The sequence below is a fragment of the Sturnira hondurensis genome, unplaced genomic scaffold (assembly GCF_014824575.4).
Source record: "Sturnira hondurensis isolate 20B ecotype Veracruz unplaced genomic scaffold, ASM1482457v3 Scaffold0019006, whole genome shotgun sequence".
NCBI lineage: Eukaryota > Metazoa > Chordata > Mammalia > Chiroptera > Phyllostomidae > Sturnira > Sturnira hondurensis.
Window position 1 is genome coordinate 13,144,598 of NW_028091637.1, and position 27,029 is coordinate 13,171,626.

General features: G+C 40.7%; 1 protein-coding gene and 1 non-coding gene across 5 annotated transcripts in view; one reads left to right on the plus strand and one right to left on the minus strand.

Annotated features, from left to right (window-relative positions):
- Positions 1 to 21,676, plus strand: part of GOLGA4 (golgin A4) — a 90,714-nt gene extending 69,038 nt beyond the window's left edge. For 2 of the 4 annotated variants that reach the window (XM_037070725.1, XM_037070728.1), the window contains 8 exons: positions 3,068 to 3,184; positions 5,552 to 5,572; positions 5,752 to 5,820; positions 7,051 to 7,126; positions 8,338 to 8,441; positions 13,055 to 13,141; positions 18,170 to 18,232; positions 20,991 to 21,676. In XM_037070725.1, the coding sequence (XP_036926620.1) occupies positions 3,068 to 3,184; positions 5,552 to 5,572; positions 5,752 to 5,820; positions 7,051 to 7,126; positions 8,338 to 8,441; positions 13,055 to 13,141; positions 18,170 to 18,199 (504 nt within the window). In that variant the 3' untranslated portion in view covers positions 18,200 to 18,232; positions 20,991 to 21,676. The remainder of the gene's footprint in view (positions 1 to 3,067; positions 3,185 to 5,551; positions 5,573 to 5,751; positions 5,821 to 7,050; positions 7,127 to 8,337; positions 8,442 to 13,054; positions 13,142 to 18,169; positions 18,233 to 20,990) is intronic. The other 2 variants (XM_037070727.1, XM_037070729.1) reach the window with 1 other exon arrangement.
- On the minus strand, positions 4,913 to 5,043 carry LOC119004133 (small nucleolar RNA SNORA51). Its single transcript, XR_005070126.1, has one exon. It is a non-coding gene; the product is annotated as a small nucleolar RNA SNORA51 (small nucleolar RNA).
- Positions 21,677 to 27,029: the final 5,353 nt, after the last annotated feature.

Genomic DNA, 27,029 nt, shown 5'->3' on the forward strand with positions numbered 1-27,029 from the left:
TGTGGACTAGCCACATTTCAAGTGCTCATGGTCCCAGTGCGAGGGTGGACTTTCAGCTGCCAGCTCCGGGGTTGAGTTTGTGGTTGAGCAGGCAGTCCTCATCTGAATACTCCAGATACATACTCTTTTTTAAAATGTAAACATTACTAGGAGATACTAATAATTCTCAGTAAACACCATATTGCTTTTATTCTGAGGCATTCTCTTACCATTTTCCCCTTTAGAAACTACTGGAATTGGAGTGTTATGTGGGATTTGTATATATTATGTACTGATGTCCTCCCACCCCTGAAAAGCTCTTAGCAGGTTGATGATTTGTTTGAATAATGACAGTATAGAATGCTGTATTTTTGCACCAGTAAAATAATTCTGTGATTTGTCAGTAGCAAAATGGGACACAGAAACATTTTCCTTTTCGTGCCTTTACTATCTAAATAACATTGTTACCATTTCTTCCTTGAAGACTATAGAAACTTTTGTCATTCTTAAGTCACTTCTCTGCCCCTCGCATGTGTATATGTATCTGTACACCTTTTAGGACATGAAATCTGCTCATGTCCTCTGACTTCATAGGCAGAGAAATCCTCTCTCCCCCTTTAATTGTGTGTCTCTAGCACAATATCCAACATAGAGTAGGCTGTTAGGACAGAGTGTTTTTGTGGAGTGACACTGCATGCTCCTCTCCTGCGTAACTCCACCGCTGCTGCCGTGGTCTGGGCTGCCACCTTTCATCTGGTCTGGTCAGCGTTGCTGCTGATCTTTGCTAAGGCACTCATCTCTTTGCCAGTGTTTTCTATCTTGAAGTAAACGTGATCACATCACCTTCCCTCCTAAATGTCTCCAGTGGCTTCCCATTGCCCTAGTGGCAGCTCCCCCAGTTCAGTCTGTGTTCCAGCCAAATTCATCTTGAGCTTATTCTTCGCCATCCTTCACCTTTTCCCGTGCTTGTTGGTGTTGCCTAAAGATCTCAGTCTCAAGCTTCATGTATCAGTGCAGGTGGGGACGAGCTCTCATTTTGCTTTTAAAAAGGAACATTTAAAAATTTAAGTTTCACTTAGAAAAAATTTTTTTTAAGATTTTATTTATTTATCTTTAGAGAGGAAGGGAAGGAGAGAAATATCAATGTATGGTTGCCTCTCCGGGGTCCCCTGCCGGGAACTGGCCTGCAACCCAGGCATGAGCCCTGACTGGGAATCGAACTGCGATCATCTGGTTTGAAGGCCCGCGCTCAGTCCACTGAGCTGCACCAGCCAGGGCTGAAAAAAAATTTTTTTTATTTTTTTAAAGATTTTATTTATCTTTAGAGGGGAAAGGAAGGAGAGAAGGAGAGAAATATCAATGTATGGTTGCCTCTTGTGAGTCCCCTGCTGGGAACTGGCCTGCAACCCAGAGATGTGCCCTGACTGGGAATCGAACTGCGATCGTCTGGTTCGCAGGCCCGCGCTCAATCCACTGAGCTACACCAGCCAGGGCTTGAAAAAAATTTTTTTTGAATGGAATGTTTTCATGTAGTTTAAAGATCCAAATAATATAAAAAAGTATATTTGGAGAATGGTCTATAATGAAAACTGTACCTATTTCTATTCTCTGTATTCTACCACCTGTCCCTCATCTTCATCCAGGTAACCATTAGTTTCTTACGTAATATTCCAGTATTTTCTTATGCAAACTGAAACAAAAATGAAACATTCTTATTTTTTTCTTTCCCACCCAAAGTTAACTTTTTAAAATGTACTTTTCTGCATCATATTGTTTTCACTTACAGTTGTTTGCAGACCTCTTAAATGGAATTAATTGCCTCTGTTTTCTTTTGTACTCATCTATATTTATTACTTCACTTATAATGTGATTTTTGTCATATTTATATGTGAATTCACGTATCTGTCCTCTCCCCTAGAGTGTAAGCATCTTGTGGGCAGGGATTTTGTTACTTGAGCGCCTAGCCAAAAGCTTGGCTCCTACTGGACACTTTGAAGGAGGTGACACATGGCAGGGCGGGGGAGACTTTATTTGGGAAGGGAGGTGGTGGTGAGTCGAACAGGCGTGAGTAAGGGAGCCAGCCTCACAGCAGTTTCACTGGGAGGAAGTAGCTCCTAAAGCTACATCGGCCACAAAACTGGTTTCTTTTTGACAGTGATTGTGTTTCAGTGATTTGTCTTTGGCATAATAACTAGTCCCTCAAACATGATTTCCATGTGTGTGCATAAATACTCAGTCTCATTTTTTCTACTGTTTTTGCTTCAAAGCAAAGCAGTAGTTTTTTATTTTCCCCTCCAAGAAGACTAGAAAGTTTTTTACAAAGGAAACTGGACTTGGTTCTTAAATTAAAAATAACACATAAGGATTCTTTTGTAATTCTTAGAGGGCTTGCTTTAGATTGGCATCCCACAGCTGTCAGAGGCATCGTTAGACATAGCTGACTGACATGTTCAAATCTGGGCTCGACTGAATAAATAGCTGAGAGATGACTCTTTCACACAAGGCCAAGCCACATGGACAGAGATATTCACACAGGGTGGTAGAAGGTGGAATAAACACAAAACCAAGAGCAGGCAGGAATGTGTTTACGACAGTTTCTCAGTAATGGTGGTTTAGGGGGTGGTAGCTGCTTAAAGTGTCTCTCTGTGGGGAGATGTTGAAGGGGACCGCTGCTTTGCTTATGTTGAGAGAAGGGGTGCATTCTTTTTCAGGTGGTCTCAATTCATGACAAATGGTATTTAAAGTCAAATTTCTGTGTGTCCTGTGGTGGTTAATTGCCTCGTTTTCTGCCATGGGGCATGTAGTTTGTTTTTTTTGATACTGCTCCTTGGTTCTGGCAAGTCAGCATCTGTTAAATCAGATACCTGTTTATGGTGGTTTTTCCTGTGTGATCTTACTCAGCAGACACTCGTCCTGTCTTCATTGCTTAAATTTGATCAATATTCCAATTCCAAGTGTTCTTTTAGCACAGATGCTGACTCCAAAAATGTTCAGGTTTGTCTTACAGAGATAATTTTCTCTGTACCGTGTTGTCTCTCTACTATGTTCTTTTTGGTGAGTTTAGTAACACGTTTGTTTTATTCTAAAGGCTCGTGAAGAAGAAATGACTGCAAAAGTAATGGACCTGCAGACTCAACTTGAGGAGCTGCAGAGGAAGTGTCAGCAGAGGCTGCAGCAGCAGGAGGAAGACCCTGGCAATGATGAAGTGAGAGGAACTTGACTTGGCGTTGCGTTATTTCTTGAAAGCATTGTCAATCCCATGATTTGACTCCCTTACTAACACATGTACCTACCTCATTTAATGGGAACAAAAACCTTTGCCTGTGTTTTATAGACAGTGAAACTAAGGTTCAAAGAGGTTAAATAAAATGTTCAAGCTCACAAATCAATGGTATTGGGAATTTAAACCCAATCTGTCAGGCTTCAAAGCCTAGCCAGGGCTGTCCAGCCCTCTGGCTGCATGTGGTCCAGGATGGCTATGAATGCTGCCCAGCACAAAATTGTAAATTTACTTACAAGCTTTCTTTAGCTCATCAGTTTTTGTTTGTGTGTGTAATTTGGCCCAAGACAACTCCTTTTCCAGTGTGGCCCGAAGACACCAAGAGGTGGGACACCCCTGGGCCCTAGACATTTCTGTTACACGAGTGCCTCTCAGCCTTTCCTGTGGGAGGGGCTGCAGCAGGTGGCGAGCCCCGCGGCCCCGAGGCATAGCCAGAGTGGTTGGTAGACAGTGTGATACTTTTAGGGTTTTATATTTTTGTGTTAAAAATTCATGTAAATTTTCTATGCTGCTCTAATATAGCCTCATTTGTAGTCACGTAGAAAGATTTTTAGTTATATACCATGAAGAAAAACAGTTGCTGTTTTTCTCCTTGGTTAATGAGTCAGGTGCAGATGTAATGGGATTAGTTTGAGAAATTGGACTGCATTCAAAGAGATCTGGCACTGTGTATCTAGGCATTTTTATAATCCCATTCTTTTTTTTAAATCCTCACCTGAGGACATATTTATTGATTTTAGAGAGAGAGAGAAACAGCAATGCGAGAGAGAAATATCAGTCGTTTGTCTCCTGTATGCACCCTGACTGGGGATCAAACCTGCTACCTGGGTATGTGTCCTGACTGGGAATTGAACCCGCAGCCTTTTTTTGGTGTATGGGACAACGCTCCAACCAACTGAGCCTCTTGGCCAGCGCTATCTTCCCAGTCTTTAAGTAAAGTTGATGCTGTGAAAGATAGGCCCTGTTTACCCTGTGGCTTCCTGTTCCACTGTGCACCTCAACATGTGCATACCCACAGGGCACATGGGAGTACCCTTCTCCCTAAAATATTCTCACTCATCCAGTGTGGTCTTTCCATAGCATTGTCATGAGGGGCTTGAGGAAGTAGGTGAGCATACTGTTCATGTCTTCATCCTTGAGAGTTATGGGGAATTCATGACAGAATGTCATGAATTCATGCCAGAATGTCATGAATTGCTACCAGGTAGCAATTTTCCAGGCACCAATTACATGGACCACTTTCCCGGAATGGGCAGGGGAGGCCTCCCCCAACCCCTGCCCTATTTGGTTATGATGTGAATATACCAGGCGCTATAAAATATTACTTCCTTTAAGAAGAATACATGTATTTTACTATCTAACACATTCTTTTCCTTGGTATCAAAATAAGTATTGATGTTGCATGTAGTGACAGTCTGACCTGTGTTGGGATGGCAGAGTATTGAGAGATTAATATTTAGGTTTTCTGAGTCCTTGTGTCATAAGAAAGGAGAGGAAATATCCTTAATTTTTATTTCTACTCTAAATTTTATTCTTCTGAATTTTTAAATTTTTTATTTATTTTATTATTTATTTTTATTTTATTTATTTTTAATTTCTTTATTTTCTTTCTTTATTTATTTATTTTTATTTTAATTAAAAAATTTTTTAACCCCATGTCCCCCATTCACAATACAGACCAGGCAAAGGGCCTGGGCTGAGGTGTGCACGGGGTGGGTTTGCTCGGCCTCATCTTTCTGTACAGGCGGTGTGAGAACACAGCCTGTGGTAAGCACTGTGAGGCCATATTCTTCTGAATTTATATCCTTTCCTTCCTTTTGTCGTTTCTGTTATGTCTTGCATTGCTTATCAGTGTTCAATGAAGAATTATTTGTGAGTATAGCTAAGAGTGGATTCCCAGAAATACTTGTTGAAGTTTCCTTAAAGGGCCCATATGCTTTAAATAGATAGTAATATGCTTAATTTTTTACAAATTATGCAAAAAATTATATGAATATATTCTTGTTATAAAAGAGTCAGATAATGCAGAAGTATATTCAGTAAACCCTCTCCTGCCAGGTGGTATTCAGTGTTACAAGTTTAGTGAGTGTGGCATTATTTATACCATAATAGTTTGTACAGCAAAATAGGCCTGGTTTGAAAGCAAATGTTTAAAGTTGTGTCATATCAAATCTGACTACTCTCTTAAGACTGTAACATTGAATTCTTATTTCCTTGTAATTTCCTATTACTCCATTTTATTGTTTCTTCAAAATTTTATTGTACATACTCATTTTTCTTTTCAATTTTCAGGTATCAATTATGGAGCTACAGGTAAGACTAAATTTTCATTGAATTTGACTGAAGATAGTGCATTTGCAGGGGCATTCTGAGTTTTAAGTTAAAATATAAAGAAACTGTTTTAATTGAAAACAATCCCCAGCCAGCACAGAAGAGTGTGCAGACGGTGATGACACCCACATGCCTTTCAGACTTGACGTTTGCTCTTTCAGACACAACTCGCACAGAAGACGACACTGGTCAATGACGCGAAGTTGAAGGAGCAGGAGTTCAGAGAGCAGGTACCGGTCCCGTTGGTGCTTTAGGTTTTAACTACCTTCCTTAGTTCATGGTAGTGTGTGTTTGGATCTCTTTTAACTAATTACGAAAGAACTGACTTTTAATAGTTGGCTTTGCAATTTTGTTTGAGCACCTGTTTCCAGTTCTTTGGATTATATTACCAGGAGTGGAATTGGTAGATCATATTGTAATTATATGTTTTAACTTTTTGAGGAACCACCAAACTGTTTTACATAGTGGCACCATTTTACATTCCTGCTAACAGTATAAAGATTCTAATTTCTCCACATCCTCACCAAGTTTTTTGATTATAGCCCTCCTGGTATGAAGTGGTATCTTATTACAGTTTTAATTGGCACTTTCCTAATGAGTAATGATGTCAGGCATCTTATCATCTACTTGTGTATCTTCTTTGGAGCAGTGTCTGTTACAGTTCTTAGCTCATTTTTAAGTTGGGTTATTTGGTTTTTTATTGTTGAATTTTAAGTGTTCTTTACATATTCTGGATTTAAGTCCCTTATCAGATACATGATTTGCAAATATTTTCTTCCATTCTGTAGATTGTCTTTTCATTTTTTTAAAGATTTTATTTATTTATCTTTAGAGGGGAAGGGAAGGAGAGAAGGAGAGAAATATCAGTGTATGGTTGCCTCTCGTGCATCCCCTGCTGGGAACTGACCTGCAAACCAGGCACGTGCCCTGACCTGGAATCGAACCTCAGTTGTTTGGTTCACAGGCCCACGCTCAATCCACTGAGCTACACCAGCCAGGGCATCTTTTCTTTTTTTTTTTTTAAGATTTTATTTATTTATTTTTTTAGAGGGGAAGAAAAGGAGAGAGGGAGAGAGAAATGTCAATGTATGGTTGCTTCTCGTGGGTCCCCTGCTGGGAACTGGCCTGCAGCCCAGGCATGTGCCCTGACTGGGAATCAAACTGCGATCATGTGGTTCGCAGGCCCGTGCTCAATCCACTGAGCTACACCAGCCAGGGCTCATTTTCTTGATGTGATCCTTTGGGGCCCCAAAGTTTTACTTTTGCTACAGTTCAGTTTGTGTATTTTTTCCTCTATGGGCTGTGCTTTTGGTGTCATACCTGAGAAACCCTTTGTATTAATTTTATTTGGTGATACACTTTCAGCATTAAAAAAAATCTAGTAGCTACAGCAGTCCTTTTTGTTCTCATATGGTGTCCATGTGAATTTTATGGTGTGATTTAAATATATATTATTTTAGATTCACAATTTAGAAGACCGTTTGAAGAAATGTGAGAAAAATGTGTGTGCAACAACTGGAGGGACCCCGTACAAAGGTAAGACTGACCTCTCATAAGAAGTTCTTGGCACTTTGTATTTGCAGAGTGTGGTTTGAGTGACTTGGGTCTTCTAAAAACAGATACTTTAAGAAAATAAAGTAGTCAAACATACACATACATGTGACATCAAATTGAGTGTAGAGGCTCGTCCAAACCTTGGATGCCGCCATCCGGAGCACTGCAGTGCCTCCGAGGCTCCTCATGCTGACCTCCAGTCTTCTGTCTAGCTGTCCCGATGTCACAGCACGAGTACAGCACCCCTTTGTAGGGGCCCCAAGCCCAGTCTCTAGTTTCCTGAGAAAGCGCTCCGTGTGGGTTTGACTGTAGGCATCCCCAGGTTGTCATTGCCTTCCTGTTAAATCAGTGCTTTCATGCCCCTGTGTTTCTCTACCCCCTCAGGGATTTCCTACGATCCTAGAGTGTTTTCGCGCAGCTTTCGCGCAGTGTTTAGATGTTCCTCGGTAGCAGAGGGTTTTTCAGATTACCTAGTGGGCCACATTCCTGGAGGCTGATACAAGTATAGGCTTCACATAATGCATAATTATGAATTTATTCAGATTAAAGTGTGTCACAGTGTTACTTCGTATATCTGAACTGTGTTCTTTACTTTTAGATTGAATGGAGCTTAACAGATGTATTACAAATTTTTATGGCAGCTTTTAAAGATGTGAATCAAAATATTTGAAAACCATTATAATGACATTAATCACGCATTTTCAAGTTATTTTACTTATCCTGTGTTTCAGAGACAGTTTTGGAAACTTGATTTAAACTTAAAGTGTTTTTACACTTGAAATACTAGAAAAACTAGAATACTATTCTGAGATACTAAGTTCTTAATAAAATAAAAATGGTTGCTAATTTTAATCATTGTAGAAGCCAACACATAATATTTAAGAAAGAAAACCAGTTTTTAGGAATATTTGTGTTCCCTAAGTATAGTCTTTTAAAATTGTCATTTCAGAAGAAGGAAGAGGGGAAAAGTGTGAGAAATAAGGTTACTATATTAATTCTTGTTTTCTCTACAAGGGAAGAATACCATTTGGAGTGCTTTATGTGTATACAATAGAATACCATGCAGTACAGTATAATTAATACAGGAATGATGTATCTCTTTGTTCAGTCGTTTTTCAGTTTCTCTGTTTTCTAAGTAATGATGAGTTTATCTAGTTTTGTCTTTACAACTTAATCTGTTTTTTATTTGACAGGTGGCAATTTGTACCATACTAATGTCTCACTCTTCGGAGAACCTACTGAGTTTGAGTATTTGCGAAAAGTGCTTTTTGAGTATATGATGGGTCGTGAGACTAAGGTATAAATCATGATGGGGGTTTGGCATGTGGCTTACTTTAAAAGGAGATATGTCCCATTTTTAATACACATACTGATTCCATATGTTTACTGTTAACAGACAGTACATGCTAATGATAGCTGATGGGTGTCATTGCTCTTAATTTACAGAGGTTAAGGGCCAGATTTTGCTTATAGTTATACATTTATAAAATACTGATTTAAAAAAAAAGACTTGGATAATGTAAAATACTAAAATCCTAAATTTCATTAACTTAATCCTTTGTGAAGCGTGTGGCTATTTAATTTTTGACTTGCAGATCTTAAAGTTAAGATAATAGATTTTATTTTCATAGAGACTTAAGGTCTAATAGTATGAAAGTACTGGAAATGGTCATAATTAAGAATGACTACTTAGGGGTATTTTAAAATAGTTTACATTAATCACTGTAAAAATTATTCCTTCACATAAGGTATATTGATCACTTAAAAACTACCACATCATATGAGTAATAATGCTTGGCTAATTTTTTAGGAGGTTGAACTTATTATAAGGTCCTTGAGTGTAGAGTCTTATTTATATCCCCTACAGTGTTACTGGACTTCTAGTAAATATATCTTGAATCAAATGCATTTAGGGAAATCCATGAGTCTTTCCTCAAATGAAATTTTCCATTTAAAACAGTTTATTTTTCTCATTTTGTTTCAAGTTTTTATGTACATGAACTTTTACAAAGTCTGCATGGCTGAGAATGGGATAATGAGTTTTCTGTTCTTAGAAACAGTCAGTGTTTTAACTTGTGGGTCTCTGGGGGTTACTGAGTCATAGGTTGCTAAGCCATTTCAGGGATTGATTTGAAATCTATTTAAAACAAAAAGTAAGGGCATAAGAAAATTTCTTAAAATAATATTATGAATTTATAGATTATATATTCAGCTAAGCACTGGAAGTTATAGGGCTAGAGTCATTTGAGTCCTTGATAGCTGTAGGAATCCCATGTCACCGAATCAGATAGTTTCGAATTAAAGTTGTAACTAATGTGATCCTGAATGTGCGCCACCGGAGGATGCACAGAGACTCCGCGACTTTGTCCCCTAAGGACTGTTTTCATTTGAAGGGTAGCTAAAACGAACTTTCTCCTATCTTTTTAAAACAAAGCTAATGACATGTAACTTTCTCTTACTCTGTCTTTATTGGATAGCAGCCTGTGTTTGAGGTGTGGTACTTTATGTTGCCTAGTTATTACACAGAAGAGGGAAAGGCATATTTAAAAAAATAGCCTATTAGAACTTTAGCTATTTTGGTTCATTTGCGACTTTAAAACTATCATCGCGGTGTTGTTGCTAAATAAATTATTTAACCTTTTCTTGGTCTGTGAAGTGAAGAGACTGCCTCAACAAGTTCCCTTTGGAGGCTGTGAATGTATGTGGGATGAGTTCTCTACAGAGTGTACGTCCTTCTGAAGAAAGACACAGCTCATGTCAAAGGATGTCGTCCGGGGCTTTGCCTGCTCAGCCAGGTCTAAGCTACTGTTTCCAAGGCTTTGCAGTTAGTTGCAGGGTGTGACTTTTAGAGATAGCTTGAGGACAAAGGGATGTCCTCAAGGCAAGGAGTCCTCTCTCTGTCTTCATGATCGTCATGCAGTGTATTTTTCTAGTTCCTAAAAATGATGAGTAGGCTATCATTCTGCGTTCACATTTTTACAAGTAAATATTGAAAATTGGTAGCAGATTTTCCATTTAATTTACTGCATACCTATGGCCCTTTGTTTATCATCAGAATAGATAGGGAGATGGAATTTGACACTATCCCTGACTTTAAGGAGTTTACCATATACCGATGCCCTTTGACTTACTTCCTGATAAACCCATTATAAGTTGAAAATATTATACCAAAAATGCACTTGAAACACCTAACGTACTGAACATCTTCTCTTGGTCTAGCCTATCTCAAATGCGCGGAGACCGTTTGCAGAGCATTTGCCCTGCAGTTGGGTAAAGTTGTCTAACACAGAGCCTGTTTATAATAAAGTGTTGAATAGTTCATGTTATTTATCATGCATATTGCTTGATAAATAGGGCTTAAAGGTGGGAGGAAGTGGCTTAAATTTTGGTAGATGACCTCAGGTAAGAGAGAAGCCTAGAAAGAGGTTCAAGGCAGGACACTGAATGTGGGTTTTGGAAGACGTGTAGTCTGGTCCAACTAAAACACTGGATCTGTACCGGGGAAGTGACTGCTTAGGGCTGCGCAGTGCGGAGGCCCTGGCCTGCTTTCAGCTCTACCTGGAGGTGTTGCAGGATAGCCCTGAGAATTTTTGAGTAGGGATTGACAAGGTCAGAGCTGTTTTAGACATATGTTTTCCTGATTTGTCCAATTTTTACACATTAATAAAGAATTTAAAGTGGAGAACAGATTATGGCTCTAGAATGAGCCAGAGTTCTGTTATGGCCACTACAGTCTGAACCTCCTCTGCAGTTGTTTCTTGTCTGGCAGGGTCTGTGTGTCACCCCACCTGTGATCCTTCATCTGCCTTTGCACACAGTGTTTTCAGTTTCATGAGGAAGATGACTTTTTTGAGACCACACATAGGACACACATTCTTACAGTGTGAGGTAAAAGTAAGCTCCCACTCTTTCTTCTGTTCTTGCACTTTCCTTTTCTTGGGTTTTGATCCTTTGTGCTATTATTGCTACTAAAGGTCAGCCTCTTCTTTTTTTCAATAGCTAATGTTTCTCATCCTAACTTTTATTGAAACCTCTCCCTAAAGAAAACCTAGCAACAGAGCCACTTCTGAACCAGGTGGCTTATTTGACCTTTGCCCACGCCCGGGGCCTGCAGGCATTGCGTGTAGGGTAGGTAGTCGGACTTCTTTCCCACACTGCGGCGGAGGGCTGGGCGGCTCCACGAGCATGGTTGCCAGCAGGCCAGGCACGAGCTGTAAGCCTTATCGGGGCAATCAGCTGCAAACTCTGGTGAGACGGCTGATGAATTCAGAGGTGGGTTTCCCAGTTACCATCCCCTGGAAATGTGAAGGGACACTAGTTCTTTTGTTTTTTTTTGACAGACATGCTTGTGTATCCTTGTAAACGTGGTTTCATAGTGCATACAGCTGGATTTGGGGGTACTTTCAACTTTATAAGCTATCCAAATTTTAAAAATCTTACAGTTGTAAATTTCTGAATTTTAGATTTTTGTTATTTCCTAAAAATAGCCTTCATAGATAATATACCAGAACACATTTGATTTGCTTCAGAGTGTTTTAATAAAAAGAATACTGAAATAGTCACTACTTCATATTTCTCTTGCCATTCATGCTGCGTTTATGCTTTGTTTCTAGACTTCAATATAACAATATAATAAAAAGGATGAGGGTTTTGTAAAATGCCTTTGGGGTTTTCCAAGAAATTCCAATTCTCCAAGAACTAAGTTGTTTTAAATGGGGTTTTTTTGATCATCAAAAGGCAGAGGCAGAAAATAAAAAGAAAGATAGGGGCTGAAACTAACACCCGGCTGTGTTGGGGTTTGTGGTGTTAGTTGATTTCTTAGTTCAAAGAAGTATTAGAAATATGTGAAGTGCCTTGCCTAGGCTTAGAACATACTAGGAATTTTTAAAAATGTTCATTTCTTTCCTTCCTGGAAATAATGATACTTTTTTCCCTAAAGATGTGAGTTTCCAAAATTTTTGTTTAACTCTATTGTGTCACCTTATCCTCAGTGACCTTCTCTGGCCTGTCTCTTCCACCCCCTCTTCCCTACCACCACCACCGCACAGTCCGTGTACCGGGAATAGAGTGTGAGAGTCAGGTCTCTGGGCGAGTCTCCCCTTCTCTGGGGGGCCCCCAAGACAGCACTAGCCACCAGCGTTTGTATGTAAGCTCTGAACTATTTGTCCTACTTATTTCATGAGTGGTATCTTCTTTCCTCTCTGTCTCCCTCAAAACATCTCATCTTGATACAAAATAGGCAATTTCAGCCTTTGAGGAGAATTTTCCACGAGCTTATGGGTGACAGTCTGACTTACGGTATATTTATTTAGATCTGCACAATTTATGATCTTGTTTTGCAAGCCACCATGTGTAATGTTTGATTCATCATGTTTTCTACCAAACAAAACATCTTGTGTTTATTTAAAATGTAATTTGTAGGTTGATGTGCTGCATGTCTTAAAGATACTAAGCATGTTCATGTTCATGCAGTAGCCCATGTTTATGAGATATATGATGTGATTTAGTTAAAGCTGAACTTGGGAGTATCCAATTCTGATTATTTAGAGTAAATGTTTTGGCAATGCATCACTCACTAGATAGATTTCTACAAATAAAAAGTCTTATAAAATGAATGAGTAATAAAGTTTCGTCTTAATAAGTAGAAGGGCCAAGAGCATTAGAACTTTGTATAGCTTCATGCTATTGTAGATGCATCTTAAAATAACATCAACCAGACACTGTGAGGAGTCTTTTTAAATTGAAATGCTAGTGTTGGCTGTTATTTCCTTGCCCGATACCTTCACATCATACTTCTTTGGTTGTGGCTTCCATTGAGAGCACTAAAGAATCTCACCAGCAGAACATGTCAGATGGATGACACTCCTGCTCTCACGTCTGTTGGTGATCATCTCCTAACTTCCCTTGTAGACCATGGCCAAAGTTATAACCTCCGTGCTGAAGTTCCCTGATGATCAGACTCAGAAAATTTTGGAAAGAGAAGATGCGCGACTAATGGTAAGCTTTAAAAGTGGCTTATGGGTAAAAGATGTCTCTATCTTATTCATTTACATTCTGGCTCATTTACAAGGACTTTAAGTTGGTAAAAAAAGTTGAATTTATTTATTTTTATTGTAACATAGCCTGAAGAATGAGGGTGGATCCACAGTAAGAAAGTTTAACTTAGGGCAAATATGAACCAATGCCCTCAAGGAAGGAACAGTCTTGTTTAATAGTATGTGTGGGGTCACATCCATACATGCCTTATGGGAGTCCAGAATCTGGGCTGTTTGTGGAAAGGATAGGAAAGGCATTTATTCAGGTATATCTAGTAAGTGTATATCATGGTGTTTTACATAGTACAGTTCTTTATTCTACTTCCATTGATTTTCAAATGTACAGTAATTCTGAGTGACAGAATTCATGCATTTTTGAGCTTTTGACACACCCTACAAGGGAGATGTAGATAATTGAGTTATCAGAAACCTTTGTGTGAAGTCTGCTATGATTAAAATGAACAAACATGCGACTTCATAAATTATGCAAAATTCTCTATGTTAACTTCTTTTTGCCCTGAACCAGTAATTCAGAACATCTATTCTAAGCAGAGTGAAACGTGTGAAGCATTGTGTCTTGCCCCGGGCTTTCTCTTTCTGCTTCCTTTTCTTTCCTTGCTATTAGCCTGCAGTACCTTCCATCTTGTCCCCCCAGTTTCTTTACTTATGTCATGGTCTCAGTACTGCTCTTCTCTCCTCACTGGAGCAGGGAAAGATCTCCTTAGTGATGGGTTAGCCTGCGTTCAAGTAACTCCAGTAAGAAGGCCTGAGCCAATAAGCATCCCATGTTATCTAGACAGACTGTGTGCGTGTGTCTTAAAAAGTTCTTGCTTATCTTGAGCCCAGACCTCTCTTTCTGTAGTGGTCACCAGTTTGTTCTAACCCCTGGACCTGAACCAAAAATCTGGAGATGGTCTAGATGGAAGGCTTTTCCGTTCCAGGCAAAATACCCACAGCTCACCTCAGCCATTTATGAAGTTCCTTTCTTGTGACCCATTCATTGCACAGGGTCCGTCCTAAAGGCATCCCAGGCACATTCTGACCTCCAGGCTTCCTCTGAGGCCACCCCAGCATCCCTGACCTTTGTCCCAATACTCCATTGTGTATTGTATTACATACCTATTATATATTTTCTGGGACGATTGCAGTTCTTGTAGAGTTTGTTTTTTATGAAACATTCCTTCTCCATATCTTTCATTATCTTTGTTTATTCTTCCATGGCCTCTTTATCATCTTAATGTTGAACATGGCAAACTCTCCCCTGACCTTTGGGTGACATGTTACTGGGACGCCTTCTCAAGTGCAGGTTCATCCTGAGTCACTGCTTGGCAAGTGTGTCAGGAAACACTCCTCCTCAGCCCATGTACACATGCAGTCCCAGCTTGCTTTGCGTCAAGGGAAAGTAATGGAATTGCTACATGTAGACAGTGAACCATGAAAAAACATTTTTAAACAAAGGAGTTGGGTTTTTTTAATATTTATCTGAAAGCAAATTTTTAAAAACCATTATACTTTTTATTTCTGAGTCAAGTAGAATTCATTTTAGATAGGGGTGAAAGGGTGGTGGATCCTGTTCATCCATTCATACATGAAAAAAAGATATACCTAAACAATATAATTCAAATAATAAAAATAAATGCTTAGGGAATGTGAAATGACCTATAATGAACTCAAAGAGGACTTATAAATCACTTTGAGTCACCTTTTGTCAGTATAAGGAGATTCTTGGGACAGAATGGAGTAACTCACAATTGTTCTGTATTCGATGAGAAGTTATCGTTGGTGATTGAGAAAGTTGCAGCAAGAATCACATGAGCATTAAGATTGCTATCATTCATAAAATGAGCAGTAACAGTTACTGTCTTTGAACAAGTCTCTTGAAATTTCAGCGAATTGTACCCTTGTCAGTGAAAGGTAGCCGATTGGAACACAAGTCTGCAGAGAACAGTGACTTCTTTTTTCCAATAGAAAGATAAGATATCCAGTGGAAAGATACATGCATATCTTTTCGATGCCGTTATACAAAATATCTTCCCAGTAGAAGGATACATGAGAAGTCATCTGTTAAGGAAGAGTAAATTATAGAGCATGATTACAGTTTGGTTTGAGGGTCGTGGTGTGCAGAGAAGGAATCCAGTCCTTCACTGCCGCAGTGTGGGAACTAGGGCAAGCCTCAGAGCCTCTGTGTCTTCACAAAGCTGACACCGTTGTGTCGGGCAACCGGAGCAGAATGCCTGTGCAGGGCTCTGGCAGCATGTAGGGCTGGGGGTGGTGAGCACTCAGCCAGCATGTAGCCATGTATGGACCTAGTCCTTCCTAGAAAGTGAGACTTGGGAAGGTAAACTAATCATTAGTGTACATAAGATAAACCACTAAAGGCCACAGCAGGACAGTAAAGTCATTTTAGAAGAATGTTATGAGCTCAAAAAATGTCCCCACCTCCACCTCCACCACCCTCGACCGTCAGCCACATGCAGCGTTGCTCTGGCCAGAGCCCACCCCTGGACAGCTTGGCCCTTGGCATGACTCTGCGCAAATGTCTTTTATATTTCCAGCCTTTGTTGGTAAAACGAGTGCGTTGGGTTAGTCTATCTCTCAGGTTTTGTCCCCTCCAAAGCAGTACATTATTTGTAAAAAAGTTTTAGATTGGTTTCAAGTGGAAAAAATTGCCTGCAGGCAGAAGGCAGAAGTTAAAAAGAAAATGCACGTATTGGATGTGCACATACCTCTATTCCCCAGAACAGCCGCTTCGCTCCTCTCAATTTTCAGCTTATTGTGCCCTTATTTCATTTCGTGGTGGTTTAGATAGGTTAGCTGGCCAGGGGAGCCGGGCACTGGGGTGAATGCAGACATCTTTGGCTTGTCTAACTTGTTTTGCTTAATAAAACTGCCCTAGAAGTACACCATCAGAGTTATTTTTTAGAGGAGTGTTATTTGTTACTTAGAATTATTTCACTAAGAAAGTTTATTCATTAATAAAGTACAGTTGGCATACAGTATTAAGAAAGTTTATTTTAAGCAGCTGCTAAATTATCTCTTGGAATTGAAAAGGTTTTGTTATTTAGAAACCTCTTAAAAAGTATTTTTACAAATACATTTTTCTCTTTATAGTGCTAGCAAACTTAATGACATGTTTAATGTAGATGGCTGTTTCCTTGATGGCTCCATTAAAATAATTTTTTTCTTTTTCTTTTTTCTATTTTTTAATTTTAAAAGAATTTTTTTCTGGATGAAAAAGGTTTGGCTTATTTTCTTTCCCTGTGCACCTCTAGTTGTTTTAAAAAACCACCTTCTGTTGACGTTGTTTTGGCTTTGCTTTCATGCAGATCTGTTGCTCTCTGTCAAGTTCCTGATCAGTCTCTGCCTTAGACTGGTCTTGTGCTTCAGTCAGTGTTTCTCACGTCTCTCCTGCTGGTCCGAATTTTAAGTTCTCTTCTCTGAGTTAGTGAGATCCTCAACTTCCCTGCATTGTCAGCTGCGATGGGTTTCTGTCCCAGTAGAGGCTTGTCTTTCCCTTGTATAGTCTCAGTAGATGCTGCAAGGCGGACTCAGGGAACAAATGTCAGTGACGTTGATGCGTAGTGAAAAATACTGTACATGTAAAATATGGATTTGCTATCTTAAAAGTAGTTTTGACTCTTTTTAGAATTTTGTAACAGGTGATCATTGTCAAAACACACTGCATGTGATTCAGAAACACTGCACAGGAAGCCAGGTCTTTATGGTCTTTGAGCCTCCCAACTGTTTTCACTGCACCAAGGTCCTCCTTCTTGATGGTGTGCTGAACATCCCCAGGTTTTCTAAACTTTGCTAAACTTTATTAATATATTAACAATTGGTCCTTTATTACTTATTTTATAAAAATGAGAGTATGCAGCAGTTTGCTTTTCTCACTTACTGTGCTTTTACATTATGCCACCTCATTACAAGTAGACCTACCTCATTCTTTTGAATGGCTGATTGTATGATTATATGGATATCCTACAATCCCAGTCACCAGTTTCCTGTTCATGGCCACCGAACATGGTGTCTCAGTTTTCAGTGCTTACAGGCACAGATGGGGGGACGTCCACACATGTACATTTTGAAGTTTTCCAATAGGGTATTAGCCTTGCTGTGTTGTGTGTGCTGCAAATAAGTACTTTTTAGTTTGCCTTTTGATTTTGCTGCTTTTTACTAACCCCACATGAAATAGAAAAAATAAATAAAATGATACTTCTGAGGTTGGTCAAATTATCCAACAGTAGACTCAGATTTTGTAACACCTGTTCTTGCTGATGCTGTTTTAAAGCAAACCAGGAAGCTAGTTAATAATTTTGGATTATGACCATCTTAAGACGGGGCATAGAATTATAGAATTCATTAGGAAGGTTACTGTATTAAAAACTGTGTTTGAAATTGGGTTTGAAACTGTGTTTGAAAAAGCTTTCCCATTGAATGGAAATCTTGGGTGGGTCATCCTTCCTGAAACCACTTCTGATGTACTGTTGAATTCAGGGGAGCTATTTGGTGATAAATTGGACAGATTTTAGGAATGACAGTGTGACACACATATACTGTAGCCATAGTTATTGACATTTCCCTGACCAGCAGGCTGATGGTCAGTTGAGATCATGTAAATAAAATCTGAATGTGTACTCTAATGGGATTATGAAAGAACTCTTTTTATAAAGCAAATAATCATAATCTAATTAATCAAGCACATAAATAGGTACTAAAAGTGTGAAGTACATCGTTAATTATGTTGTTTAAATTTTTTAATGAAAGTTATAAGTAAAATCTAAGCTATATAGTGTTACATTTACTTAGGATAGGAGGGAGGTATTCAGGTGCCTTATACTTTGCCTATACTTCCTTGATTTGGGGAGGTTTGAGAAAAATTTAAGTACAATCTCTTTAACCCTTTGAAGTTCATATACACATATATTCTGTGTGTTATATTAAGTCTTAAAACTAACCCAATAAGCTTTTTCTCTTCCTGGCTTTGTAGTACGCTTCACCTCGCAGCGGCATCTTCTGAGTAAACCATCAGTCTGTGCTTAGTTAGCATGTGGTGAGTGGAGAGTAATGTCTTGTGTCGTCTGTGCAAAAATCAGATGCATTGCATGATACTAACCATTCTGTTGGAATTCTTTTGCTTTTTTTGTTTAATGAATATATGATTTTGCTATGGGTTAATAAAGGTATTTCCCATTAATTCTGTTTTATAGATTTATAATCATAGATTAATAATCATTGCTACCAGTGTTAACATAATTCTTAGAAATTTTATTTCTTAAAATAGTACCTGAAAATTTCAAAATTACTCTTTGAAATTTTGTTAAAGAATCAAAAGTAGTATTTATGTATATTGTATTCTTTTTAGTTTTTTATTTACCCAAAATGTTCTTTGAAGTGAATAAAGATGGTGAGAAATGAAAAATCATTTTCTAGGTAAAAGTAAAGTGACATATTTCACAAATCCAGAATTTAAAATATTGTAAAGCCTCCTCAGAGTCAAGGCTAATCGGAAATAATGAAAACTAGTAAAGGTGATTTCAAAATAAATGCACTGTTTTTCCTTCCTGGGATCATAAAACTTAACAAAGTACCGCATTTGTCCTGAGGAGACCCTTAGGCAGCCTGCTTTAATTGAAGGTGGCTGTCTGTTAGCACAGTCTTACAACGAGTGGAAGTGTCTACAGCGTTTCAGAGCAGTTGACTGTCTTCAATATTTAAACACCTCTCCAAGTCACCACATATCACTCATGCTGTTAGCTTGGTTTCACACCCCTAAAAATGTAGGCGACATTTTTACCTCAAACTTTGCTAGGATTTTCACAAATCACAAATGACCTGGATCACAATTAATAGAGCTTATTTATAATGAAAGATTCTCTGTGATTGTTAACTCAGCTAGTATTCAGCTAACAGTATCAAGGTTTAAAATGCCAATATACAGCATTTAAAAAAACCTTTTAGCTTTAAAAATCCTTCCTGCCTACATTTCAGTCTCATTTTGATTTTAATATATATCAGTTAACTTGCCTTAGTGATGATGTGGAATTATTTTCAGCCATGTAAATCCCATATCAAACTCAGTAGTCCTAAATTTTCCTTTTTAAATAATAATATAAATATAGCATCATTCTTGTTATTATATTAGTGCACTTAAATATTGTTATTGCTGGAAGTGATTTCTCTGCAGCATTTCTGTGGACTGATTAATTGGTTGTCTCCTCAATTTTTAGTTTAAAAAATTTTAAATGTAAGATTAGCAAAAATGGTACAATAAATATGTATGTACCCTCCTATATTTACCAGTTACTAACATTTTGCCAGATTTTCCCACTTATTCTCACTCTCGCTCTTTCTCTCTCTGTGTATTTTCCACTGTTACTTTTGACAGTTGCTCGCAAACATTAACTCAGTATTTTAGCAAATAACTTTAAGAACAAGGGCTTTTCTACAGACGCATAATAGTCACTCACAGGAAACTTAATATGTACCTAATACTGTTACTTAGTATATTGTAAATACTTATATTTTTTCTGTTTCCCAAATAATGTCTTCCATAATTTTTGAAATTCCAAGATCTATTTAATGACTGCACATTGCCAGTTTTGGTCATGTTTTCTGAGCCTCCTCCTTGAACAAGAAACCTTCCAGCGTTTCTGTCTCTCACGGCACCGACGCTGCACGGCATTGTAGGGCCGTGCACGGCGTTCTGCCCGCACGGCGTTCTGCCCACACGGCTCAGGCTGAGGTTTGGAGATGGAATTCACTGATGAGGGAATTCAAATATAAAGGAGGGTTTTTCTTATCTTGTCTAGATTTCTAGGGCCAACGTGATTGTTGAACTAGTTTTATAAATAATATACTGTTGGAAGTACATCATCAGTAGTGGGTTATATTGTTCATTTACAAATTGAGGAGATTTCAAAACTTTCCACTACATATATGAAAGTTTGCCTGTATTACTTAATGTTACTCAGCAATTTATTTTTATGACATTCTTTTTAACTTCATACTTGACCTATGAGCTTTTAGTGTTTTAAGGAGAAAAACCTGATTAGGAAGGTTTAGCATCATTTCTCATAACATTTTAAGGTTTTTTTTTAAGGATTTATTTATTTATCTATCTGTTTATTTTTAGACAGAAGGGAAGAACGGGAGAAAGAGAGGGAGAGAAACATCAGTATGTGGTTGCCCCTCATGTGCCCCCCACTGGGGACCTGGCCTGCAGCCCAAGCATGTGCCCTGACTGGGAATTCACCGGGAGACCCTTTGGTTTTCAGGCCAGCACTCAATCCACTGAACCACACCAGTCAGGGCCATTTTAACTTTTTAGAATTAAGTTTGTTAAATTCAGATGAGGCATAGCTTTTGACCCCAAAATGCTGTTTGTCCTCTGCTCCCAGCTTGTCCTGGAGAACTGCAGTCCGTAGGAAAACTGACACATTGGGGAAGGGGGAGCTCTCTTTGCTCTTCCAACCCAGTCTGAATTGCTGCATCCTCGAGACACTCTGCCAGGGCAGGTGTTTGCGCCTGGCTTTCTCTGATGTGGCCTGGGAGCATTCAGCGCGTGGTGCAGGGCCGCAGTTCCAGTGTCGCTTGGAAATACTGTTTTCAGGGTTGCTGACCCTGGGTCAGATCATCCCAAGAACATTGATTTTTAGATTTCTGTAGTTTAATACTTAGAATATTTCTACTTCAATCCCCAGGCCATAGAATATAATTTAATTTTAACTTGAAACAACCGACTTCCCAGAAAGTCGACTTGGAAGGTGCTTTCCCCCACCCTTTACCCTCTTTTCCTTCCCTTGTTCCAGTCCTGGCTTCGATCTTCGTCCTGAAGAAGCGAGGAGAGCGGTGCCGGGAGAGGCTGGGAGGCTGCGTGCTGCTGCTCTGGAGAAGGAAGCTGGCCTTCAGGGCTCTTCGTGCAGCCGAGAGACCAAGACAGAGCGGACACTGGCCCACAGACCCAGGGCAGCCGGCCTTCACGGCAGGTTGTCTCGGTGCAGAAATGATGATCCTTCTTTCTCTGTTCTTCCTTTTTCTTGGTTGGGAAGAGTTTTATGTTGTTTAAATTTTTTCAATGACTTAACTTGATTTATGGGCTCACTTAATGTTCCTTTCTTCCATCCTTTTTGTCCCTCTTTTAAAAGAACTGCTTGCCTTTTCTATTTATTTTTAGAGTGATTTTTTAAAAGACTTGTGCAATACATTTTGAGGTGACACATAGTGGATTTTTCTGATAAATTAGAACACTTAATTGACTATTTTATCCAGAATGATTTGTTGAATATTTACTAAAAACTAATTCTTTAAGTTATGACATAATGATAAATCCAAACAGCAGTACCTCATTGTTTACTTAGCTTTTGTACTTATATTTTTCAGAGGAAAAAATACTACTGTAAATTGTAAATAGTCAGTATATAACTATCATATGCAAACCTGTGACTGTTGGCAGTGTCATCTTGGAAGAACAGATAAATAAAGTTTATTTACTGTATACAATTTGCTGATTGTGCTTCTTTCTATTTAGAAATCTATTTCAAAGTCATTAAGAATTTGTTTTCTATCTGGCTGAATATAATGAACTATTTGTGAAGATGAGTATTTGGAAAGAGTTTTTTGTCTTCAAAATTAGCATGACCAAGGTAGAAGAAGTGTGGAAATGACACACCCGATGGTGTGTTCTGGGGTTCTGTCAGCTTAGAGACGCCTTCTCTTTCTGCAGTAGACCATACTTCGATTCTTTTTAAGCTTAGAGAGAAATTTCTGGACCCAAGAGATGGGAACTGTTCAGAGCATTTCACACACTCTTTACATCCACCAAATACAATATGCAGTATCTAGGTGTTATCTAACCTCTGTCTCCGAGTGGAATCTCAGTTTGGAGACAGTCTGCAGCCTGGCGTTGCTGCTGTATCATAGTGTAATAAAGAGTGGGGAGCTCTGGAAGTTGGGGGTCAGTGGGTGGCCATGGGGTCTTCCTACCGCACACAGCTGACTCCTTCGAGGGCTCCCAGTCCAGCAGGGGAAGAGGGTCTTCCTCCCTCCCTTGTCTTTCCCTTCTTTCTTCCTACCTTCCCTCTCTCCCTTCTTTTTTCTCCCTCTCTCCTTCTTTCCATCCTTTCTTATTAAATCAAGGTTTTCTTAAATAGCAAAATTTTATCCCACTGAAGAAATTCTGACAACAGATGTGACTTCCTACCCTTTTTATACCTTTTCCTAGGGTAGAGTGTAGACTCTTAGTGAAATCCACATGCAGCTTCTAACAGTTTCTCCCTAGCCCGTTTGTTGAGACAATATATCAGAGGGTACAAGGGTGAGCACGCTTGTTTTATAAAGGGCCAGATAGTCAACACTCTCAGCTTTGTAGGCCATTCAGTTTCTGTCACAACCCCCCACCTCTGTCACTGTGGCACTAAAGCAGTCACAGATAATACGTAAATGAGCATAGCTGTGTTCCAATAACACTTTTTTTTTAAAGATTTTATTCATTTTTTAGAGAGGAGAAAGAGAGGGAGAGAAACATCAATTACGTGGTTGCCTTTCGCACACACCGCACTGGGAACCTGGCCCGCAACCCAGGCATGTGCCCTGATAGGGAATTGAACCGGCGACCCTTTGGTTCGCCTGCTGGCACTCAATCCACTGAGCCACACCAGCCAGGGCCAATAAAACGTATGTATAAAATCTGGTGGCAGTCTGGATTTGGCTTGCAGGCTGTGGTTTACCGATCCCTGAGGAAGCACACAAGCTAGATTTTAAACACGGAGTTGGGGGAGGAATGAACAGGAGTTGCTCATATTTTTCCTCAGTGCAGGCATGATTAGGAACCGTGGTGATGCCTTGGCTGGTGTGGCTCAGTCAGCTGGAGCGTCGTCTGTAAGCCAAAAGGTCATGGGTTTGATTCCTGATCAGGAGACATGCCAGACTCCAGGTTTAATCCCTAGTCAGCGTGCATGTGAGAGGCAACCAATAGACGTTCCTCTCTCTTTCTCTCCTTCCCTCCCCCTCTGTTTAAAACCAGTAAGCATGTCCTTGGGTGAGAGTTTAAAATAAAATAGTGGTTACTTTCTCTCATTACTGGTTCCAGTAAAAAGAACAAAGCCTTACGTTGCAGTCAGGGTTGGGGTCTCAGGCACATCTGAGAGTAACTGTCCCTGACTGATGCCTGGGACATGAGAGAGTTTTTCCAGCAGTACTTTCAGGACGCATTTGCCTCGGAGATGACAGTCTGCTGAGTACCCTGCCTTCCACGCCCTGACGGTGACTCGCAGACAAAGAAGCAGGTGTGTGGCGGCTGAGGGCTGGACCAAGGCTCTCTCCGAGACCTCAGAAGCACACAAAAGGGTTGATCCAGTAAATGGATTGCCAAGAAACAAGCTTTTCCCTGAAAGATGTTACTTGAGCCAGCTGTTGGTGACCAGAGTCAATTTTACAGCCGATGTTTCCGGGTCAGGTGCTTGTGTATTTTGGTAGAGAATCACCTTGTTGTTGACTTGTCTTAGTTTGCTTGGGACTTCTGTAACAAAACCACCATCCGCTGGTGGCTTATAGACAACAAACATTTATTTCTCACAGTTCTGGGGGCCAAGAAGTCCAAGATCCAGGTGCCAGTGGTTTCGGTATCTGGTGAGAACCTGCTTCTGGGTTGGAAGAGGGCTCTCTGCCCCGGTGCCTCATGGGGCGGAAGGGGCGGAAGGAGCTTTGTTGGGCCTTGTTGACAAGGACACTAATCCCATTCATGAGGGCTCCACCCTCGTGACCTAATCACTTCCCCAAAGGCCCCACTTCCTAATATTGTCACCTTGGGGGGTAGGTTTAACATTAATTTCTGGAGGGATGTGGACATTCAATCCATAGCAACTTGAACATTGTTGGACTAGTCATTCCTAAATTAAAGGACTAGAACCTCAGGATTTTTTGATGGGTAAGTGCTTACTTTTCTTGCAAAAATTCACCCGCTACAAAAACTCCTGCCGGTAAAGTGGGTGCTCATACTTTTCCCCTGCGGCAGGGCCCAGGGGCTGCGGGTGGCTCGGCTGTAGCTTCTTCACCCTCCCAGCAAACAGGAACAGAAGGCTGCAGACTAACGTGCTGTGTTCAGACTGGAGTTTTTTCTTAACCTCTAAAAAAGCCAACGAGCAGAAAAGACCTTTGTTTTCTTTATGGTTCTGAAAGAAATTTGGGCTCATGGTGGATGATTTGGAGGATATATATTAAAAAATTTTTTTCCAGATAAAAAATTTCCCACCAGGAAGTTACCACTGTGTTATAGAATTATACACTTGAAACTTACATAATTTTATTAACTAGTGCCAGCCCAATGAATTCAATACAATTCTTTTTTTTTAAAGTAAAAAATAAATTACCACTGTTACTTTGGTGCATTTAATCATGGAATATTTTTCTTTCTTTAATTGTTGTTCAGCCACAGATGTCCCCATTTCCCCCCCATTACTCTCCCCCGCCATACCCACCCCTCGTCTTCCACTGTCCGTCCTCTTCCCCACCCCTGTCTGTGTCGTTGTCCCCAGATCCTGTATACTCGTTCCTTGACTTGTCTCTTCCCTTTCCTTCCCATGTGATCCCCCTGTCCCCTTCCCTCTGGTCACTGTCAATTTGTTCTTTATTCCCATGTCTCTGGTTCTATTTTGCTCTTGTTTGTTTTGTTGATTAGGTTCTACTTATACATGAGATCCTATGGTATTTGTCTTTCACCTCCTGGCTGGCTTCACTTAGCATAATGCTCTCCAGTTCCATCCATGCTGTTGCGAAGGGTAGGAGTAATCACAGAATATTTTTCTAATGTGTGAGTGGATATATGGAAGAAGTGTGTGTGTACATAAGTACATGCCTACATTTACTGTCTATATATCGCTGGCCATCAAAATTTCCTTGAAACTTTCAAATTGCTGCATACTGTTTTATCCTATGGACATGATATCATTTAACTCCTGTCTTTACTGTTGAACATTCAGGTCATGAGTTATTGGTCCCTTTTATTCAGTACCCCGTGATGATTTCACTATCCATATTCTCAGCCCTCTTGCAAAATCAGCCCAGGGCCAACCTGTCCTCTCCACTGCCTTTGGGGCCAAACAAGTGGACACACCAGATTGCTGTGCGCCAGGTGTGCCTGGCGCCATCCCCCTAAAATTCCCAAGATGTGATGAAGCATGGGTGGACATTCCGAGTCAGGGTGTTCCCAGAGCACTACATTTCAAAACTGGGCTCCCCCAAATTGGGAAGGTCAAAGACAAATTGAAACAGCCATACCTAAAGCATACTTTCCATGTGGGCGTGGGTGCAGGCGAGGCAGCAGCAACCCATTCTTTCCACCTTTTCTTGTGATAACAATTTCCCCCTGCCTTCATTTGGGATCCTCTTGCATTTGTCGATGTTCTTCCATTCTTTAGAAGTGTTCAAATGCCACACATGTGTGAACATCACCTCAATGACAGTAAATAATGCAGCCACCTAAAAATGGACTCTCAAGATTTTTCTCTTAAGTCAGGCTAATATGCAGCTGTGAGCACATTGCTTATCTAACAGCTCACTGCTCCCCTGGGGCAGGAAGACTCCCTCTTGGGCGCCCCACACGCAATGAGGCTGCCTTCCCCTTTTAAGTGGGGAGTGTGCAGTGTTTCTTAGTCCGTTCCGCTTTCTCTTTCACTATTCTGCATTGGAAGTGGGTAGGACAGGTCATTTGTCTTCTTAATTTGCTGGCCTCCAAAAGAAGAGGTGGATTCAAGACCTGGAGGGGATCTCGAGGTCCCGGACATGATGCCGGATGCAGTGATTGCATGAGACTCTCAGAGAGCAGCCTAAGCCCAAACAGCTGCCCAGAAGCTGCCAGAAGCAGGCAAAGAGGACAGGCAGGGCCAGTGAGGAGAAGCTTCACCAGTGGGTGGCTTCCCGGGGCTCTGCCCTCCTCTCCACAGACTGCCCTGCGTCCAGAGCACGGTTTCCTTTCCCTCTCTGGCCCTGCATGGGTGGGGCCCTGCAGGCTTCCTGGAGGATCTCGGGCAGGCTGAGCTCCAGTGGGGAGTCCTGCCTTCGATGTTGGCTCTGTGTCTGTGGGAGGAGATGGGATTTCCTGGGCCGGAAAACTGGCATTACCATCAGGCGTTACATTTATTGTGGAAGTACCCACCTTCCTGCGTTACCCGGGGACAATCAGGACCCATGGGGTTCTGTCCTAGACTTAACAGTCTAGGCCTTAGCTGGCTGTGTAGGACTTCTACTGCCAGTGTTCAGTGAAGAGGGACACCCATACCTTGGTCCTGCCTGTGTCGCCTGGAATCAGATTTGCAGCCCTTGCCACTGGGGCTCCCCTTCCTGGCCCTGTCCCTTTACGTGGGCTCTGCTCAGTCTCACACTCGCCCTTCTTGTCCTGACTCTTGATTACATCTCCCAGGGGGAACCCTAATTCTAGCCCCTTGGGCTCCTTGACTGGCATCCCCAGCCACCTCTTGGGCCTGATCCCAGCTGCCCCAGGGGGTCATTCTGCACAGTCCAGACCTGGCCTCTAGATCCTGCCCCATCACGGGCTGCGAGGCTCCTACGGAGGAAATAAACGGGCTTGGGGGGCCTGACCCATGTGTTCAGGTGTAAAATGAACCTAAGTCCATGTGCAACTGCCCACCCCGGTCACAGCGGAGGCCAGGGGATGTGAGTGGTCACTAGAAGGGTCTGCTACAAGGTTTCAGCCCCTATGAGGTGGGAACTGAGACCCGCATGTCCTGCGTAAACCCAGGAGCCAGTGAAGCCTGCCCGCCCATTAAACCAGAAGTAGACACACTCCACTCCCTGGGCTGGGAAAGCAGAAGCTGGACTAGCGGAGGAGAGCA